Source organism: Myripristis murdjan, chromosome 3 (genome assembly GCF_902150065.1).
Source record: "Myripristis murdjan chromosome 3, fMyrMur1.1, whole genome shotgun sequence".
NCBI classification, from domain to species: Eukaryota; Metazoa; Chordata; class Actinopteri; order Holocentriformes; family Holocentridae; genus Myripristis; species Myripristis murdjan.
The window spans coordinates 8,809,976-8,830,940 of NC_043982.1; the positions used below are offsets into that span (position 1 = coordinate 8,809,976).

The window sequence follows — 20,965 nt, forward strand, 5'->3', positions numbered from 1 at the left end:
TGCATGAAATATCTTTCACATGAGATTGGGTCATGTCCGCTTCATCCTAAAATATTTGGTCATAACTGGCAAAAAGGGGTTTGGTTTACAAGCATTAACTTTTTCTTTCTTTCTTTCTTTTCTTTTTTTTTTTTTTTTTTAAATCAATATTGATTAAAATTAAAATTACACCACAGGTCCTAGAGAGCTGAAATGTTTTAGCCCATTCACTGATGTAACAAAAGTTTGCCTCACTGCAACCTATTGTCAGTTCAGAAGTCTGTCACAAAATACAGTGACAGAATACAATACAATACGACAGTATCTTCCTGTAATTTGCAGCGTATGCACACATTTTTCTGTTCACCAAAATATTTGACAATACACCTGACATCAGAGGAATGATATATGGGTTTGTTTGTTTGTTTGTTTTACAGAATTTTATCATGAACATTGCAATTGTGAATATTTGAAGTTGAGCTGCATGCCAGACTTGATGGCATTTGGCCAGTAGGAGGCGCTGTAGTGACCCTATAACTTTACACACTCAAAGACAGCTATTGTATGTCTGGCACAGACACTTTGTGCAATTCAAGCTCCCTTCCAGTTTGAAAATGTTTTGACTTATAAAACCCATTGAGGAGTGTGGACCACCAATCTCTTGCTTTGTATCCATCACTTGTCAATCATATACATGACAAACACCATTCTGACAATAACGTCCCAGCCTGTCCCATGTCATTTTGTTGACTCAAACTGAAGGAAAATTAGAGATTAGCTCAGTGGGTTAGTCAGGTGTCTCTGTGGCGCAAGGTTCATGGTCCAAATCTCACTATATCTCATTTTCAAAATGTTTCAGATATGACATCCTTGTGATTAGTGGCCTCCCCTGACCTCATTGAGGTAGTACCAATAGCAACACAAGGATTCTTTTAAATACTTGATACCATGTGTCAACTGGTGTTTTGATCCAAACTTTGCATCAACAGCAACATGAGCTCAGTGGGGAAGTTAGATGTCTCTAGAGAAGAAGGTTGATGGTTTAAACCTCACTTTGTCCCATTTTCAAACTGCATTGACCTGAGTTCCTATCTGAGTTCCTATGTATGCAATGGGCCGACGTCCTAAAATAATAATAAAAAAAGACTGTAGACACTTCACATAGACTGAGGCTTTTTTATGTTCACTTTAGTCTCTTATATTTATTCCAAAAACCAAACCGCAACATAAAAATGCTGCTATTGCCACTGACACCATAAATACATCACTTCCTGTGCAGCAGAGGACTTTTCCTGGGAAAGAGGGACACCCTCATGAGCATTCACAACATCACATGCAAAAGCTTTCATGCACTCAGTACAGGTTAAATCATTACTGTAAGACATCAATACAGAATGGAGACAATGGGCATTTAGTTTTAAAGAGGAACTGAAGCCTGAAGTACCTGCTTCATACTCTTCAAAACTGTCTCTGGAGTGGGAAACGTCCCGGGATGCGTTTCACAAGGCTGACAATCCCACATGAGAATAGGGGCTTGGCAATTCCAAAGCATTTATGCCATCAGCCTTTTGCGTGAGACAGATGGCACAATGGCCGCTATCCCCAGAGACGCTCCTTCAGCTCCTTGCTTTGAATCAGTGAGACCCTTGCTCCGCGTATTCAAATTGAACTTAACCAATGACAAATGAGATTATTTCTGCTTCCATAATTGCTCTGTCTTCAAGAGATACTTGTATAAATAATAGTCTAATCTTCTTATCTTATCTCCTGATCGAGCATCTGGTCAAATCTTAGTATTATGGATGTACAAGGCCTCCTTCCCATGAAAAGACTGGTTTAATAAAGGTGTCTTTGGGCTCGAAGATCTAGGCCTTTATAAGGGGGACACTCTGCAATCCTCTCAGACTAATCTTCCCAAACACACCCTCAGGCGCTATTTACAATTAAGATTCACAATTAAGACATTTTTATGAGTGCACCCATAACCATCTCCCCCGTAATACCATTCAGTAGGTTTCATTTGCTCTTTTATCAGCTAATCAAAATATCTAACACATAAAAAAATTGTCTTGGGGAAGAATATAATCTTTTATTCACTGAGGAAGAATGGAACCGTATTTGGCGGAATAACAAGAGTATCAAGGGATTTTAGAGTCAGAGACAATTTATTATGTGAAACTCTCTTACTAGACACCATCAAGGTTACGCAGACTGGGCCTCAAGGATAATGGAGATGTAAAGGCTCAGTAGGGGGATGTAGTTACATACAGCATCACTGCAGAGGACCACAGGCACACAAGTCCCTACAGGAGTAGCATATAGGAGTGACTGTCCTTGGACTAAAACTACATTCAAAAACTCCAACTGATCACTGGTATGCCACTGCTACTAGGCTTACTAATTTATCCCATATCCAGTAAGATTCCTTCCTCTCCTTCCCTCCTTCCCCAATCCTTTTTTTTTTTTTTTTTTTTTTTTAACTTAAAAACATCTGGAAAGTGCAAGGGAACAGCCAATAAAAACCAGCCTTGAAATATGATGCGTCAATGCGAGTAATTTGCATACCGGGCACCCCGCAACAATTTGATAATCATGAAGTAGCAATTACTGTTATTATCATTTTTAGCTTTTAAATGATTTACATACAGACGCCGTCATCATTTCCTGTGCAGTCCACTTTTCTTTTCTTTTTTTTCCCCTATTGCATGCCGTTATACAGACGAGAGCACTTTTTTGCGCAGAAAAAAGTCAGTTTTCAGGCTGCCCAGACAGAAAGCGACAGGGTCTCTGCTCAAGAATGGATTATTGACGAAACGCTGCAACAACACATCAAATCAGGTAGGTTACAGTTTCATGCAACGAATTAAAGGCCTTATAGACAGAAATTTAACATAATTTAAGTAACTTATGTGTTGCAGCCTGTCTAAAAAGAGTTATGTTCAGGGGAAATAAAAGATCTCCCTACATGTTTTACAGTCGGCTGAATAAGATGAATTGCCAAACATTATTCATATTTATTAAGTTTGATCAAGTCTTTCTGTCATATTCGCTGTTTGGGAGGATTGATGTCTGAGGAGCAGAGCAGTCCCTGTTCTGCCATAGTGCTGTATTGAGCAGGGACAGCCTACAGGGGGCGCTTCAGCCTTTGGATTTGATCTAAATAATCAGCTCCAATTGGAACTGACAAGAAATATGGCTTAGATTAAATACAGCAACTATATTCTTAAACTAAATATTCTCTCAGAATTAATACGCCACTGTACATTAAACCACTGGAGGTTTCTTTGATTATGGTCAAAGTCATATTATAGCAGGTTGGCTGATGGAATGCATCTTATCTGTCCTTGGAATAATCTTTTCCCACAGCTAAAATGTCCTGTGCTTGAAATTAGGAGAATATGTTGTGGATTCCTGTCTGTGGGAGACAAGTTTTCTGAGAATTTCTGATGACTATTTTTTTCCTGTGAACAAAGGAAGGTTCCAGTTATTAAGAAAATGAGGACACATTCCAGTTCATTTTACTAAGTTAGAAATTCCCAAGTAATGACTTCATCACAAATTAATTAAAAAGTAATATAAATGAGAAGTTATGATGCGACTTCTTGGAATATAACAGTGGAGTTATGAGTATTAACACTTTCTCCCTAGGCTACAACGTTTACACTGACTAAAACTGCATCAGGCATCTTTTTCTTATTTTTTTCCCAATTCATTCTCCATGGAGGTATACATCAACAACATAACAGATCAGAATAAACTCTTTTGCCTGTCTGTGAGAGACAGAACTTAATTGAATGATTAAGTCAGTAATTTGCTGAGTTTATAGATACTCATGGACACAGTCTGGAGTTGTTAGTGCATACAAAAGACAGCTAAATTGGTCTCAGTTGTGACTGGCTGCAATGATGAACCATCAAACAGAGAATAACATACATGCCTTTTTCCCTCTCCTAATGACAATAATGTAGCGACATCTCATGAGAATTGAGACATTTATATTCAAACATTCCCTTAAAATTAAGCGTCAGTAGGATTTTTATTATTTTTGGATAATGCAGAACAGACTTGGCTTTTTCAATTGAATGGTATGCAAGCTCTTATAGTACATATTTGTGCTGGGCAAGTTGCATCTTCTTTGTCGGTATTATGAAACTGTATTTCATGTGCATGGACAAGGGTGTTGATGAGACCCCTCAGTCTCAAACAGCCTCAAACAGTCAAATCACTGTTTCTGAAATTCACCATTGCTTTCTACCAAACACATCTTTATGATAAAATATGGCAGATGACTGTGTAATGACTCTGACCATCTACTGACATGGGGTTCACTGTTGCTTGTCCTCCCTAATTTCCATAGCTCCCTTGACCCCTTGGCCTATGGCTATTTTAAATGTCCCGATGCTGGAAAAATGATCAGAGAGGAATATTTGCAATGTAACCCAGCAGTAAAAGCACCACTGTGCTGGAAAGATCCTGTTAAATGTCTTAGGATTTTGGATTCACTAGAAAGGAATCAGTGGATGACCATAAGCAATGCATTATCAAATGTTGCCTCCATGTGGCTTTATTAGGTGTATAATAGCAAATAGAGAAAGACCTCAGTGGATTATTCTGGTTTTTAGATTTATAGATTTACAGCATCAAGGCTCTGTTGTCATAACACTGAAATTTAAGTCTTAATAGAAACTACATTACTTCTTGAGGTCTGGCATAAGGGACATATCAAAGATAAAGGGATTGGATTTGATTTGATGATTGAAGGCAGACATGGCATGGCACTAATGTTTATTTTGGTTTGGGCTTTGTTTAATGGTCCCGAGTCATGTAAGGAATGACGCAGCTTCTTATGAGAAATCCAGATGGCATCGCCGTCAATAGAAGAATGGATTCCGTGAATGTAAGCAGGGTTTAGGTTTTGGTAAAGCGTCCCACAAAACAGAGCTGGTGTCTGTCTGCTGTGTTCAGACGGCGAGGCTTCACAGTCTCTTCAGGAAGGAGATTCTTTACGAGACTTTTAAAGCTTTAGAGTCGAGCTCAGTGAAAAGCTACACAGTGGCAAGAGCTGTAGGCTTCCTGCTGACTTGATGTTACGAACTGTGATGACGGATGTCTGAGTTTTGTGACTTCCCCTGTTCCCAGGTCTGTGGGATGATAAGAAGCCCCAGGAGACAGGCTGGAACAGAGCGCAGTGTGAGTGAAGTGCAAGATTTATGGATGAGGAGCACTTTAAAAATTTGGTGTAAAGATGTCGTGTGGTGTGGCATAAAGCGGGAAGATGAAATATTAACATGAATAACAAAGGGACAATAGGTTTGGCTTGGATTTTAATGAGCCTGTTTGATATATTGTGAGTTGGATCGATACACTTGCTGCAGCGTTGCAATAGTAACAACAGAACCTAGGACGTTAATTTAGAAATTATAGTGCAACCCAGTAGGTCAAAACCCTTTGAAAAGTTCCTTTATATGGTCTATTAAGTTGTGAAGCTGCTGCAAAGCTAGAATCAACTTATGCTATCAATTTCCACCACCTACAATGCCAAGCTATTTTCTGGATGGAGTGACGAGGCTCCTATCTCATGACAAATCAGATGGAAGGCTTTAAACCATCAATTCAAAGAAGGATTATTTATGTGCTCCTGATCCCTTTGCCGGTCCAGTGTAATGATAGGTGATGGGGGAGATAAATTACACGCTGATGTGGTGTGTGTTTCAACCATATGCCACGTTTGCTTTTTTATCAGATATTACACGTGAGAACAATCAAAAGGACAGCTGGAAACCAAACACTGGTATTTGCAAGAAATTTGTGTAATTTACATTTTGCATTTAAATGCCCATATGTGTTTTAATATAGAGGAGCAATACTTTTGCATTGGGCACTGGGACTCGGGAACAGCAATTGGGCTACGTGTGGCTTTCTCATCTTTTTCGCTCTCTTGTGTAACATGCTGTTTTTAGACATTACATTGTGCAATTGCCTCCAAATTAACATGCATGGAACACTCACACAAGTATGTGGTTTACATGAGCCAACATCTCAGAAATCCAAAGATGCATTTAATGGTTCAGTGGATGCTTCACAACCACACAGAGAGTTAAAAAGACTTCTTTCCCTGAGGCTATCTTAAACTTAAGGGAATATTACATTTTGGTAGAATATTTACATTTTTGTGGCTGGCTTGAGGTAATGCCTGTGGTTAAGTTGGAAAGCACCTACCCATATGGCAAAAATACTCATATATTTCAGAATATGATTAGAGATGTCAAAATATACAATAACTGACAGAAAAAAAAGTATTTGAACAAGTACAGAGCATTAATTCAGAATACATTTGGTGGCTGGGAGTACATTTTCTTCTCATGTTTTGTTGACAGTATGTGTAAGTAACAATGTGTGCTCCTTATTCTTTCCATATGGGACGGTCCTGTCTGTAGAAACCCCTTCTGCTGTACCTGGGAGGCTTGCATTCAAATCAAACAGGCACTTTGGATTTTATGATTCAGCAGGAGTAAGCTCTGGTGTTCTGGTAACATGGTATCGCAACATAAGCAGCATTCAGCTCCTGAATATGCATATTTTTGCCCAGAGACAATAAACAAGGGAGCTTGAATGCCTGTAGAAGGGCACGAGGCCAAATCCCAAGAAAAGTGGGGGGCAAACAATTCGTTTCCATGGAAACAAGTCCTGCCCTCGACTCTTCAGCAACCTCAGGGAGGGAGGCAGCTTTTTTTTTTTTTTTTGGTTGGAAAGACATGACTCGCAGTTTATTGAGAAAAGCAGGTATCCGGCTAAAGCGGCCAAAGTTTAACAGGGTATAGATCAACGGGACTGTGCATCGCAGGGAGTGAATCTCACTGGGAAAATGGCCATGGATGTGAGGCGAAACTCAGAGGTAAAAAAAAAAAAAAAAAAAAAGAAGCCGAATGCTTGTTGAACTACTGAAGGCGACTTGTGCACTAACTTTTATGAAACATGTTGAGGAAACCGGTTAAAACACAGTCGAAAACCGAGCGAAGCGACCGTGGAGCCTTTGAGATGTTACGGCGAAAAAGGAAGGTGCGTTTAAGTGTAGTCTGGTCTCCATGTGACCATATTTGGTCAACATGTTATACGATGAATTGGACCAGGCAAGGAGTATGTTGTGTTTTTTTCAGCGGTACCTTTGAATGAGGAAAAAAACTGCGAGCGGAGAGGCAGCAGATGCCAGTGAAAGTGCTCTGTGGATTGTAATTAGGCGAACAGTCACCGTTACCGTCCCAAAAAAGTCAAAACCAGCAGATAAGAAGAAGCAGAAACGACCCCTGAACTGGACTGTCACGGTTTATCCCGCTAGGACACTGGGGAATAACTCTCTTTTTGCACTTTAAATGCCTGTTACGTCCTTTAATAATAATAATAACAACAACAATAACCGTGTTTATGTCGCAGTTTTCTTATGAATGCTACCTTCAGAGTGGTCTTTTTTTTTTTTTTTTTTTGTTTTTTCTCCAAATACACTTTCTATTGTGCAGAACTAACAATAACCTTTCCCTCTGTCTGGACAGGATAGTCCGGACAAAGCTGTGGAGGCCCCTCTCTTGTTCCCTGTTGAATGCAAGCTTAACAAGAGTGAGGTTGACCCTGTAGACATATGTTTTTAAAGCTGTCACTGTCAGAAAAATATGATTAATAACCAGGGTAGCACATGATTGATATGTGAGTCCCTGTAGCCATCATTTTCAGGAGAAAAAAAAAATCATTGAACTTTTGAACCATGCACAGGGCAAGCTCTTTCACCATGAATGAAAACTATTTTGGCCTAGCCATCCCTCTCAGTCGGTATGGAAACATGTCATTACCTCCTCTGATGACAGTGTTTTGATTGGAAGAGCTGCCCTTGTTCCCCCGGTGGTCTTACATTTGTGGGAAAGCCAGCTGATAATTTGAGCAATTCTATCGGCTTTGCAGTGTTGTGTGAGTGATGGATTGAAGCTCGGCGTTTTGTCTTCCTGTTTGCTTTGTGTTGCATTTGACGGTAGATTGCATCTTCGATTCATAGAGTGCTTCAAAATGCACGTTTTGCTATTGCATTTCACCTTAGCTATTTACATTGTAGATTTACAGCTGGATGATAGATGGTAGAATCTTTTTTTTTTTTTTTTTAATCAGTGCTTTACTTTACACTCAAACAGGAACACACATGCCTTCTGGGTACAACAGTCTGTATTGGCCATGGAACAGTTCAGTGTCTTTGCTCAAGGGGACTTTGCAGAATTAGCCGAGGGTAGGAAGAATGTCTGTTATTTCAGTCCGTCAAATTTCTCCATACTGGAACCTGAATTCTTCGAGTCACAAGCCCACCACTCTCAACTTTAGCCCCAAGCTGTACAATGGCCATCAGCCATTAAGTGAATGCTCCTTTTGAAAAGCATGAAATCTGCTTGTGTTCGCCTGCAGTGGGAGCATCCAAACTCAAACATCACCATGATTCAGTTCCCAATGGCTGATGCATTCCTACACGCTCGTTTAGTACACTGGACGTCCATCGTGACAATCTGTCATCACTATATGACATGAAATGTGTAACTTAGTCATTACTTGATGACCTTTATGACCAGTAAGGTGCATGTGCTAAATTGTTCCTCCTTGGCCCACATGACTGACATCATGACATGGCATCACTATCAGCATCAGCATGCCATTGGATGTACTGCACTTCATTATTCAGGATGCTACAGAGCCTAACCCTGCTCCAGTGTTAGCAGTGCACTATCAGCTTTGACATCTAGCGTTACACACACTGCCCCTGGTGTTTGTGAAGCTTTCGGCACTTAAACACCTGTTGAAACCTGTGAGGGCTTAAAATCCTTCAGGCTCACTTGCTTTGTAAAGCCTGTTTGTAAAGTAAACAACCAAGGGCTTGTAATAAGTTCCAGGTACTTTATCTAGCATTACCATTTTCACAGTCGCATGAATGTAAGCCTTGTCCTACAAACACATTTACCAGATCATCTAATTTAAAGAGGCGATGTTATTTCTCGGTTCGTTTTCAACTTTCAGTGAACTTGTTGTTTGCCCTTATGACATTATTCCCAATTACCATCACTACACACTGATTTTTTTTTTTTTTTTTTTTTTTTTTTTGGCATTTTTTTGCTTTATTTGATAGTAACAGTAGAGAGAGAAACAGGAAAGGCAGGGAAGAGAGAGAGGGAATGCTATACAGCAAAGGTAAAGGTGCACTGTGGCAAGGAGCTACAGGGGCGCCCACTCATTGACAAATCTTAATTATTGTTCTAATACAAGCAATAGAAAGAGATGACGACTATCTAGAGACCAAAGTAAACTCTACTCAAAACCTTTAAACCTATAATGTCCTGAAAGAGGCAGTTTGAGAAGTATGTCCACAGTGAAGAAAAGAAAAAACACGACATGCACTGTGAAGAGGTAAACAATGCATTGGTATCGGTATTGGTGTCAGTTTAATCCTGCTTATAAGACAGTGGCAAACAACACTACATTTGTCTGCTTTATTTCCTTGGAAGTTTGAGAGCCTGTGTGTCAGGAGTCAGCTCAGTGACACAGATCCTAGACCCCCTGCTGCAGCTCAGATGGACATAAGCCTGTTTTCCACATGCCGGCGTCCACAGCTGTGCATGCTCATATCTAGGTTACACAGAAAGGTTTTTCCCTCTTTTCCACAAAGAGAAAATATGCCATGATTGCCTAGAAGAAATGCTGGACTGGCTGAAAAAGAGGAGGAGATGAAAAAGGACCCTTAGAATTGGTTCCACCTGGCCAACTGTGCAAGGACTATGGTGGCAGAATCTGTGGGGATTGTATAGGCAAAGTCATGCGCAACCACCAGTAATACCAACCTCAGCGGTGTTCTTGCACATAAAGACACAGAGGTCTGCAAGAGATGGCTGCCGGAGCCTTAACTGCTCTCGAAAGGCAGATGCATCCTCTGATAAAATGTGTACTGGCTCATTTTCTTGGAGGCTGATAGCTGGCCCGAAACACAAGTCAAAAGGAGACAAAAGGTGGCCACTCATCAAGCATGTACAGCTTTGCCTTTGATTGGCTGCTAATTTTGAATGGAGCACCATACACTCAGGCTGAAGGTCTGTGATATCCAGCTTTCATGGTCAACAGAGAGTTTTATCATTTTTGCTCCTCCCAACATAGCCTGTTTGGTCTGTGATAAAAGGCTGTGTGTCTGTAGATGTCACATGCACAGTTCATATGTCTGTCTGTAAATGCTTCAGTGTGGACCATGTTAGACTGGGGCAAGCGTTTGGAGCTGGACCCCCCTCTGCCAGCATATTTATGCAGTAACTCAACTCCCACACTCACAGGCTATGTTAACATGTCCGATTCAGCCGCCTCAAACCCCTTTTTGTCCACAGTGGACAAAAAATGGTCTTTCTGGAGAGTCTGTAACAATGGCCTGGACCACTATGTGGGCTGTGTCTGCCAGTGAGTTGTGACGTTTGGAAAGAGTTGAGAATGTGCAGAGATTTTCACTCTTCCCTCTTCGCTTTGCTTTTTGGCTGCACATAAGCTCCAGGGTGGTTTTAAAAACCTTGAAGTCAGGTTGCTGATCAGCAGAAACTGAGGACATGTCTGCCAGAAAAGCTGAGGTGTAGTAGACAGAGCAGAATTAGAGCATTAGACTGTTTTTATGGAAGCCACTGTGTCTTTCTGCTTGCTTGAATCACAGAGTGTTATGGAAATTTGAGCCCAGCTCCGCACAATGTTAATGGAAACTCATCGCACAGAAGTCACAGCCAAAGTCGTTAAATACGTGAAGTACCACCACTCTCTGAAGTTAAATTGTGGTGTACTCTCTGAGTGAACAGTATGTGCCAGGTGCTGAACTCGGGGAGACTGTGTATGTAGTCTTTGTTGAATGAGAAAGACGCTCTTGGCATGAATTCCAGGTGCTTTCACCCTTTGAAAACATTCTTTAATGCGCTGAATGCAGCCAGGCTCTGATGGATAGGGCAAATATTAGTGCATTCCTGCATGTGATGTGGAGAACAGTGTGTCAGATGATCTGTCAAATCTGACAGGACCAAGGACTTGCGGATTCACTTTGCAAGATATTTTACCTTATGGACCAACACACATACACGCGCACACACACACACACACACACACACACACACACACACACACACACAGTCTTTGCCTAACATTTGCTAGGTTCACTCTCCTGATAAAAGGCTTACTTTTTAACCACGTCTCTCTCCCAAGGACGCGTTGAACACAAAGGGCTCTTTTATTCCGGCCCGGAGAGTCTCTTGGAGACACTCTTTCACTCCCATTTTATGAATATGCTCTTGTTGCTCAGATAAAAATGCGTCATTGATATGCCTCTCTTGTAATCAATTTGTACTTCTGGACATGAACATGGCCAAGCCAGCAAAATACTTAAATCAGAAATGACTACGCTACAACATTTGAATGACTGTCAGGGACATGCATTAAAGATTTTAGTTTTTTTTCCTTCTTGGTTTGGTACCTTTATATTTTGCTATACTTCCTGTGCTGAGCTGTAGTGGTGCTATCTTCCTCTAATCTTTACTGAATGCTGGATGCTGGCTGGCTGGATTCTCTAAATGCTAAGTGTTAGTCTCCTGCCATTGAGGTGCACACCCTCTGCCCCCAAACTAATGATCATAAAAATTTGATTGGATCTATCACTATGATCTGTCTCATTACAGCACTGCAGAGATTATAAAGGCGGTTATAAAGACAATTTATCAGTTTAGTGTTACAGTTAAGTATTTCATGATTAGAGGTAACAATGACACCGCTTCATTGCCTGGAGACGCTGTGCTGTATGGGATGTGGATCTACATGCTGTCATGTAAACTCTGGACTAAAGTGTGGAGGTGAGAAGAAAGTTATGAGCTCCTGTCTCTCATAACTGCACTCTGAATGTTGTTTAGTGCTGAATAAATGGGCAGTGTGGACTCAGATCTCAGTGTTAAGTCAGTATGTTAAATTCCACATAAATATGTGACCAGTGCGCTCCATCACACATGAATCTATGTAGTGCAAACACACTTGACATCTAATGGAAAATTTGTCAGGGTCTGCAAACATGACTTCTGTAAGAGACTTTGTGGAATTTCATAGAGGAGACACAACAGACATCATTTTGGAAAGGATGTTGTCTGAAAATGAAAAAAAAAAAAAAAAAAATCCTGAAAACAAACAGTTTCATATTGCAGTGTGTTAAAATTTAATGTTTGATGTGATTAATGGTTTATTTACTGGCCTCTTTTTGGCGCCATTTTCTTCATAATTTTAGAGCCTTCACCAGAAGATAAATTCGTTTTTAAATCAGAAGTTGAAGAAAGTGCTAACCATAGATTGTTGGGAACTTCCAAGTGGGAGTGCACACACTCTTTTGTGCCCTGTTTACTTAGACCTGCCTTCACCTGTAACAGTTAGCAGTATTACCACTAATCAGAGCCAAGTCTTTCATCAAGGCCCATCAGTAGTGATGTGAGGAATGCTCATGAGCGGTAAGCTGTTGACTTCTCGTGAACTCTGAGTAGAGGCTGTCTCTTACTGAGTAACAGTTGACGGTTAACTTGCCCCCGGCTCTGACGTCTCGAGAGAAAATTTGCCTTGAATCTGGTTGAATGCACTTCAAAGATACTCCAGATCTTGCTTGGAAATGGTTGTTTACAGCCGGTGATTTTGTGTAAGGAGATGGTATCAGAGCTCAGGAAGTCAGTTGGCTAACGCCTTGGTGTTTACTCTGCAAACTCCATCTTGGACCCCTTTGACCCATTTCTCTCATTGTTGAGTTTCTTGGTCAAAAGTGCTCAGAATGATGGCACTATTGTGATTTTTCAGTGAAAGAAGAAAGTATTTGTATACCTCTAAGAACAAGTCAATGAAAACATTGAATGACAGTACCAAAACCACTGAATATTTTAGCAGGCATCAGACAGAAACTGTTATGTTTTTAGACATCTGATAGTCTGCCTGAATTTTATATCGATGGAATATTTTCACATGATTTCATTTTGTAGCTGATTAAATCTGTTTGCCTCTCCCAACCCCCCAAAACGCTGCAGCAATTTTGTCTAGTTTTTGTTAGAATTCCATTGTTAAACTTTAATTCTGTGCTTCCATGTTTACTGCATCCCAGAAATTGTAAGACCCTAACGTTCATGTCTTACTTGACTTTGTCCTAATGTACCATAAAAATCGATGATCTTGTACTGTCATGTCTAGATCACCATATCTTGAGATTTCCCTGCAGAACCCCAAAGAACAGAATCAGGGCAGACCTGGAGGGCTGTCAGCAAGACAGGACCACACCAGTCTTTGTGTTTGATCAAAATAATGCATGCCCGGTCTCCTCAACCCAGTCCACTGTCACAGGAAATAGCTGACAGCAGGAATGCTGCCTCTCTCCTCATCTGTCTCTATAGGACTCAGCTCTACCACTGGTTGGCTGGCTTCTTCATACAACAACTTCCTGTAAACAAGTCACCCTGCCAAGCACCCTCCCATCCTCCACCTCTGATCTCTGGGGATCTCCATTTGACCTCCTTGTAACCCAGATCAGTCTTTTTGAGCTGAAGAATGGAAATAGACGGCATTCTTTGAAGGGTCAATGCTGCATTTGAAAAAATGATTTTCAGGGCTAATGGCCTCCGGTTTGAAGGGAGGGTGCTGGTCTAATATGAGGTTAAGTGTCCAGGAAGTGTTTATGGCAGGGAAGATGTGTTAACAGTTTTCCTGCTCCATAGTCTTTTTATGGGATTGTTGGACATTGCATCAAATGAAATTGCTCAACACTATATTTCATGATTAATTTGATACCTCATCAGTATAATACTGATTGAGGTAGGGCAATTGCTCTTTTTTCTTTGCCTTAGATAGAGACCATGAACATCTGTTTGGAGTCCTGAGAGTCTGAAGCTTCCACACAAATTAGAAACAAGCACAAAACCATGCTTACCCATGACACATACAACATATGCGTCCAACTAAATGTTTCTTTTCAAATGTCCCTGCTAAACGATCCTCGCCAAACGTCCCTCGTCAAATGTCTCTGATGCCGTCATAGCCCACGGCAGCAGTACTTAGCACTCCATAGGCCTAGGTCAACCCATTAAGTCCAAACAGTGCAGTGTCTGCTACTGTTGGTAAAACTAATGCGTAAGCACTTGAGAGGCATCTAACCACACCTTCTTTGTATAAGACTGAATGCAGTTTTTTAGAAAGCTTTTCCCAATTCCAAGAACAACAGTGTTAATCTCTCTTTGTCCATAACAGCAAGCACCATACTCACTGTATTAATTATTCCCCTCTTCATTTAAAAGCAAGTCTATCTGAGGAAGCACTGTTGCAGTGGTAACCAAAGTTTGTGGTAAAAGAAGTTTTGTTGTTAGCCAACAAGACAGTTGTGCAATGCACGATCACAATCCCCAACCAGTAGAACAATAACCACCCAATTTTGCTTTATCGATACTGCCAAATTATTACATGCTTGCAAACACAGCCCTGCACTTATACTCACTTAACGATGGATGCTATTTGCATCCACAGTCTTAGCAGCATAGAGGGTCTGGATGAGTGTGGTGCTGTCCAGAGGGTCTGCACCATGACCCAGAGGAGATTCTGCACCCTTTGCAAACACCACACTACCATAAAATGTTTTCCTTTTCCTGAGGTAACACTTTTGCCATTAACACAGTTAACACCGCACACTTTGTAGACAACTGAAACATGTCAACTTATTGTCTGCCTAGCATCTCTACATATGGATGCAGTTTGGAGCATAGATATGATTTAGTGAAGACAGCAGGGAGCTAGGTGAAAAGAGTCAAGCTGAGAAGGTAGCAAATATATGTATTTGTGGGACACCTCATGCTCAAATTATTACAATTGCCATATTGTTCTACATTAATATTGGGAAATATTCCTGAACATTAAGTGCTCTCAATTGAATGTATCTGACAGTGGACACTGTAGTGCTTCAGGGAATGAAAACTTCATTGCTTCAGTTTTTATTTGTGCTTTGCCTGCATGGAATTAATGAAAACTTGATAATGCCATCTAGTGGACTGCTGCATGTGATAGAGGTTTATTGTGCGTGTGCTTCCACATAAAGGGCTGGTTCATACTTCATGCATGGCTAGTTATGGTGGAGCCACAGACATGCTGTTGGTGTATCTTTGTGTCAGTGCTGATCACATTTCTTTTCATGGCAATGTGTCTAAAACTTCAATGTGTAGAACTGGCTTATGTATGTAATGTTAGCCTTTGATGTCTTACTGCTCATTTTGCAGCCAAGAGATTATGTTTATGGCCACTGCCATGTTTTCATTTTTTTTGAAGAACAAGGCAAAGGCTGCAGCTAAGTTGGAGAGGGTGGAACTTATAAACTGTAAATAATAGTGGACAAAATGAAACTTATTGAAGTTCTGTTGTTTAGTAAAAGGTTGGGTTGTGGTCGTGTTGACCTGTCCACAAGTACAGGTGGGAGAGGGCTCAAGTTGTTCTGGAGCTGGCCACTAGACAGCAATAAAGCAAATCTCTCTGTCACCATTTTGGCATTTGCTTTAGCACTCCCTTGTGGTTTTGTCTAGTTGGCTACAAAACAAGGTCCACAGCTAAAGCAGGAAGACTAATGCATCATACTACTTAATACTACTACAAATGCACAAAGAGGTACAGATGCTGTGTAGCCTTATGGTGGTTAGGTGTGTAGCATCAACAGGTGTATTTTAACTTGCAGTCCTGGAATAATCAGAAAACCGAAATCATTCATCCAATGTACTCTCAAGAAGAGGAGATCTAGTCTATATAGCTTTGCTCTTGTTGGTTAGTTATAGTTCATTAGACAAAAGGCATTCTCGGCAATGTCAGTAAGCCAGAGTGAAATCAGAATTCATCTCTGGGGGCGATTTTTGCTTGGGTATGCAACTGGAACCCCAGAAAACAAGCTCCTGCAGGGCGACTGTGGGTTTATTGTGGGCAGTGTAGACAAGGGCAAACCCACACAAAACCAAAAAGGGCTTGTTTGTTGGGACCCTGACTGGAACTACTCTCATATTCTCTCTATTCCCGTAATCTAGAGCAGATAGCACTTCCGTTTAAGAGAGCTGTTAGTAAGTTACAAATACAAAAGATGGAAAAAGAACGTTTCACCAGTATATTCTCTCAAATTTTATCTCTCCATAGCTTGATGAGTCAAACCCACTGAACACTACGCAGAATCCACCTCACACAGGATCTGACCATGGAAGTAGCGTATTTTGACTTTCAGTGTTATTGTTTGAGACACAGATCTTTTTCCATACTTGGGTTTTACATCTCTATGAATACATTGCGGGGAGAAAGACAAGACCCACGCATACTGTCCCACTAAGTTGAAGATTTGCCTCTGGGGACATATTTTGTAATTATCAATGTAGATGTCAGACCTGTCAGACCTTGTATTGGGGAGAGCTTATGTAGTGTTCCATAGGGCCTACTCCTCTGGCGAATCTGTGTGATGAGTTGGCGTGCCTGTTTGATTTGATTGGTTGAATCCATTAAATAACACAGTGAAGGCGGGATATCCAGTGAGGCGCTCTACAGATTGATTCTGCATGGTTGCTCTCATATTTTAATATATGATAGTAATGTTCAAGGTGCACCATGAAATATCATTGAGGGTTGATTGAAGTGTCGAATATTTAGGCTCAACTGACAAAAACCATGGAATAAACATTCATTTGTTGTCGACATGGTCTCATCATCGACCTGACTGACTGATAAATTACGAGCTTATTCCACCTTGTTTGGCAGTTGAGTCTTAAGTGTCCTCTTTTCAAGTTGTGCATAATGGACTTTCAAAATCTGACTTCTGAGAATGCACAGTTGCAAGCTTACACTGTGACATGAACTCTGGGTCCAAATCAGTCAGCATGATGTGAGAGACCACTGTTTTGGGCAAACTTAATATGTTCCTCAGCTGTTATGCAAAAAACAACCTTACACCCTCACTAGCTTTATCTAGCTGTAAAACACTACCACAAAGGGACTCAAGGGGTCGCCAAAGTCATCAGGTTTCAATTTCAATTGGTTATAGCTTTAATTACGTCCTTTACTGAGGAGATTAAACAAACATGGAACATTGTTAAGATGGTCTATTAATCCAAAAATATTTTTCCTGTTTCTGTGTTGGTGATGTAGTTCTTCTTGTTTGATGTTGGGGGGCAGATTATAGTATTTCAATTCACTGAACTGTACAGTAGCTAGTAGCTATTCCTAATGTCTCATTTTTCTATTAATATATTAACAAAAATACTCATTTCTAAGTCTTAGTTTGCAGCATCAGTTCAAGGTTTTTGTTTGTCTTCACATATTCTGAAATGCGATCATCATTGTGTTTTTCCATTAGGTGAGTGGGTGGTTTGCAGGCAAGCATGACTGCCAACAAGAGTTCGAAGGCTGCGCCTCATGCTGGAGGGGGTAAAGTTCCCCTGGACGTACCCGACAGGTCAGTGACTTGATGTTTTGGCTCTGTTGATTTAAAGAGAATGGCATTTTTGAGTGGTGTTGCCAACAGTGTGTGCTCGTTTCACCAGTTTCTTTTCATAAATGATCAGTTTGCAGTATTTTTATTTTTTGTTCAACTCATGGAAAAGTACAGTGCTTTTTTAAGGAAGAACCCGTTTTCTGGAGTAGGGCCTCATCCAACTGTAAACTGTGAGTAGTGAGCTGAGGCTTGTTTGTGTTAGCATGTTGAGAGCTGACATCCTCCTGCTGGGAAAGAAAAACAAACTTTGGTAATGATATGTGATATGTAGACAATTCATTCGTACAGCCTATCATCCTGTCCATTTTGATTGCGCCCAGACGCTTTCTTGAAGAAGAAAACCTTTTGTTGGAACAGGGAGGCTGGCATGAAAAGGTTTGTTCTCATCGCACATAGTCACAAGTCTTTGCAGCAGTGAAAGGTACTCTGTGTTCACACTGCTGACAGTTACATCACCATGTGACAGTCTGATGGCTGATTTTTAGCCAGCTGATGGTTAGGCAGTGCTGCCAATGGTGTTTCAGCAACATCTGTTCTATATAGCAATGCCACTGTGTGACAGATAGGCATTGTTGCCTAAAAAATCAGCTGCTGCCCACTTTTCTGTGCTGACAAACAAGGACATGAGGCATAAATATATGAACTTGTGGCAGCTGCTTTTTGTAATTCTTTGGACTGTGACTGTATGGCACCTCAGGGTCTTGTGATGAATTTAATCCAAGATGGATAAAACCTGATGAATTTGATAGGAAGCCAAGAAAATTTTGTGCATTGACTTCTTTTCATACCCAGATAGAAATGTGTTGTGGAGACCAGTGCATCCACAACTATGCAAAAAATATAAAAACATTTTAGGCATCAGTTGCTTGGTGAAATTACATCCGCACTGAATACATAGGCAGTGAGCACATAAACATCTTATCTCTCTACCATAAGTAAAGAGGCACTGATGTCATTGTGCGCCAGTTGGTGGAGAAACCGACCTCAGATGCACTCTATCCTCACTTTGTGACACGAGTGAACTTGTAGGGGATGTGGGAAAACTCACCAAATGCAGGTTCACCCTTTGAAAGTTCTCAGTTTACTAAACAAGTCACTTTGAAGAGGTAATTTAGGCACATGATACATCGTGCCCATGACAAAACATAGTGACATAACTCAGAGAGCGTCACGCCAGCATTTTCTGCTCACATAAAAAATGTACAGATTTGCCTAATTTACCTTGGAAAGTGGAAATTATATTTATGCTATTGCTAAAACCATTGATGTAAAATGAAGGGCTGGTCAGCGATTAGGTATGAAAGTGCATAGTTTACCAATCGATGGTGAAATCTAATACTGCACTGATCATTCTGCTCCCTCCTTGGTCGGTAAACAGGAAGTGGTTTTTCTGGTTGACATACCTTGAGAGCCTGAGTGACAGCTCTGGACCAGGTTGTCACTGGCATACAGCTCTGTGTACAGTGCTGTATGTGTGGAAAGCCCAGCTGAGGCTGTCTGCTGCCAGAGCTGGGCTTATTTTTACAAGTTTGATCCAGACCACCAGACCACCCCAAACTAAGTGTGAAGCTGTGGCTTTTTTGGAGCCCAGTCCTGCCCAGTGCCACCTGGTCAGTCCCTCCCTGACCCATAACTAACGTCCCTGCCATGTTTTCTGATGCCCGTTACCATGCCCCCTTGAGGCTGATTTGCCCCAAAAAGGTCTGCGGTTGCCCATTACCAACTTTTCCACCAAATTTCATGCAAATCTGCCCAGTATTTTTTGAGTTATGCTGCTGACAGACAAACAGATGGATGGACCGGGTTAAAACGTGACCTCCTTGCTGAAGGTTTCACCTCCTTGGCAAGGTGCTAAAGATTCGGTCAAACTGGCTGGAATGATTATCTCAGACTGAATTATACCATGCGGTGCACATGTTGAGCCATATTTCACTCCAAACAGTTGACTTCTAAACTCCACTCTCCACTCACTAAAAATAGGTCACTGATATACTGAACAAATAGATGCCGTCTCTTACTCATTTCCAAAGCACAGCCTCAGGTCAGGTTTTGTCACTGCCTCCATATTTTGCAGCCACTCTACAGACGTTTGTTCGTACCATATTGGTGGCATTATGGATATGTTAGTTGAAAGCTTGTAGTCAGTGCCTCCCAGTATGGAGGCATGGAGGTGAATTTGATTTATTTTCCCCAAATTTAAATGAGAAAATAAAACTTAAAGCCCAAACAAGGATAAAATCCCTCCTTTAATGCCAACATGTAAAAAATTAAAACTGAGATGAATAATACAAATTTACACTTTTACAGGCATTACATTTGCATTAGTTTGCGTTTCGTTTTTCTGGCTGCCACTACAACATTTCCACCAATAGCTGGCTTCAAAGACACCATCCCATTTCTGGCTTTCTGCATTAGCCATGCTATTTGTCAGAGTTTTAGTTAGTATTTCTTTTGTCAGTGAACCAATACTGCTTTAATTTAACAGACAATTTAGAATGGTTCCCTACTGGTCTGCTGCACTGCAACATGTCATTTAAATGTGTTGGACAGCTGTTTAATGTTGGAGAGTACTCAGAAGATAATTTTCTTCATAAAACCAGAAGGTGTATTTGTAGAGTTTCACAAATGGTCTTCTGTTTTTCGATTTTGAATTTGCTTACTACCATTTGTTGAACACGCCTTTGCATGCTGTGCTTTCGAAAGTCACTGCGCCCTGAGTCATTTTCAACTCTAAATCACTTCATATCCACAGTCGTAATACGAGAAAAAGGCTATGCTCACAGTAAGATGAAGTCAGTTAAAATATCTAGATTTTCTCTTGATCTTTCGATTTGTTTGGATACTTAAACACTTAGCTGGATTTTCTTTGTATTTTAAGAAACGGTTAGAAATGGTTAAAAAATGTCATTCATCATCTAAAAAATATTCAGCAGGACAAGTTGACTGGATAGTGGATACAGTGTCATTTTTTTTTTTTTTTACATGAGAATGAGTGATAGGAAAAGCAATATTAAAATGTTGTTGATGTTAACTAAAAAGTAATTAAATTAACAGTGAACAGATTTATATGTAATATCAAACAACAAAGTAGGGTGTGATCCCTCTGACCAATAATGTATCCAATTAATCAATACGAAGCAAGATGGACAAAATTATGTTATTTCAAGGGTCGTGAGGGTCTCTTAACCTCATCTTAACCTGATCAATCACAGTCATCAGAGTATTGTCTTGTTGAAAATATATTCATTGTACATCAAAATGATGCAAGTCAGCAGACATTACACAATGTAATGAGAGTCTTCAGACAGAGCCTGAATGAGCTGTTAACCAGAAGTGCTAGATTTGTATAAATGGAGAATGAGATGAGACACATCCATCATCAACAGACCAGAGCTGCTGTGTAAAGCTTGCAGGTTCCCACGTGTTGTAAGTCTCTCCACC

At 40.6% G+C, this 20,965-nt stretch overlaps 1 protein-coding gene across 3 annotated transcripts in view; it reads left to right on the top strand.

Moving 5' to 3' along the window:
- Positions 1-2,716: 2,716 nt before the first annotated feature.
- Positions 2,717-20,965, top strand: part of dennd2b (DENN domain containing 2B) — a 50,048-nt gene continuing 31,799 nt past the window's right edge. Inside the window, exons 1-2 of one of the 3 annotated variants that reach the window (XM_030044319.1) lie at positions 2,717-2,817; positions 17,387-17,485. In XM_030044319.1, the coding sequence (XP_029900179.1) occupies positions 17,412-17,485 (74 nt within the window). In that variant the 5' untranslated portion in view covers positions 2,717-2,817; positions 17,387-17,411. Of the gene's footprint in view, positions 2,818-6,743; positions 6,875-7,019; positions 7,039-17,386; positions 17,486-20,965 lie in introns of those variants that run through there. The other 2 variants (XM_030044310.1, XM_030044321.1) reach the window with 2 other exon arrangements.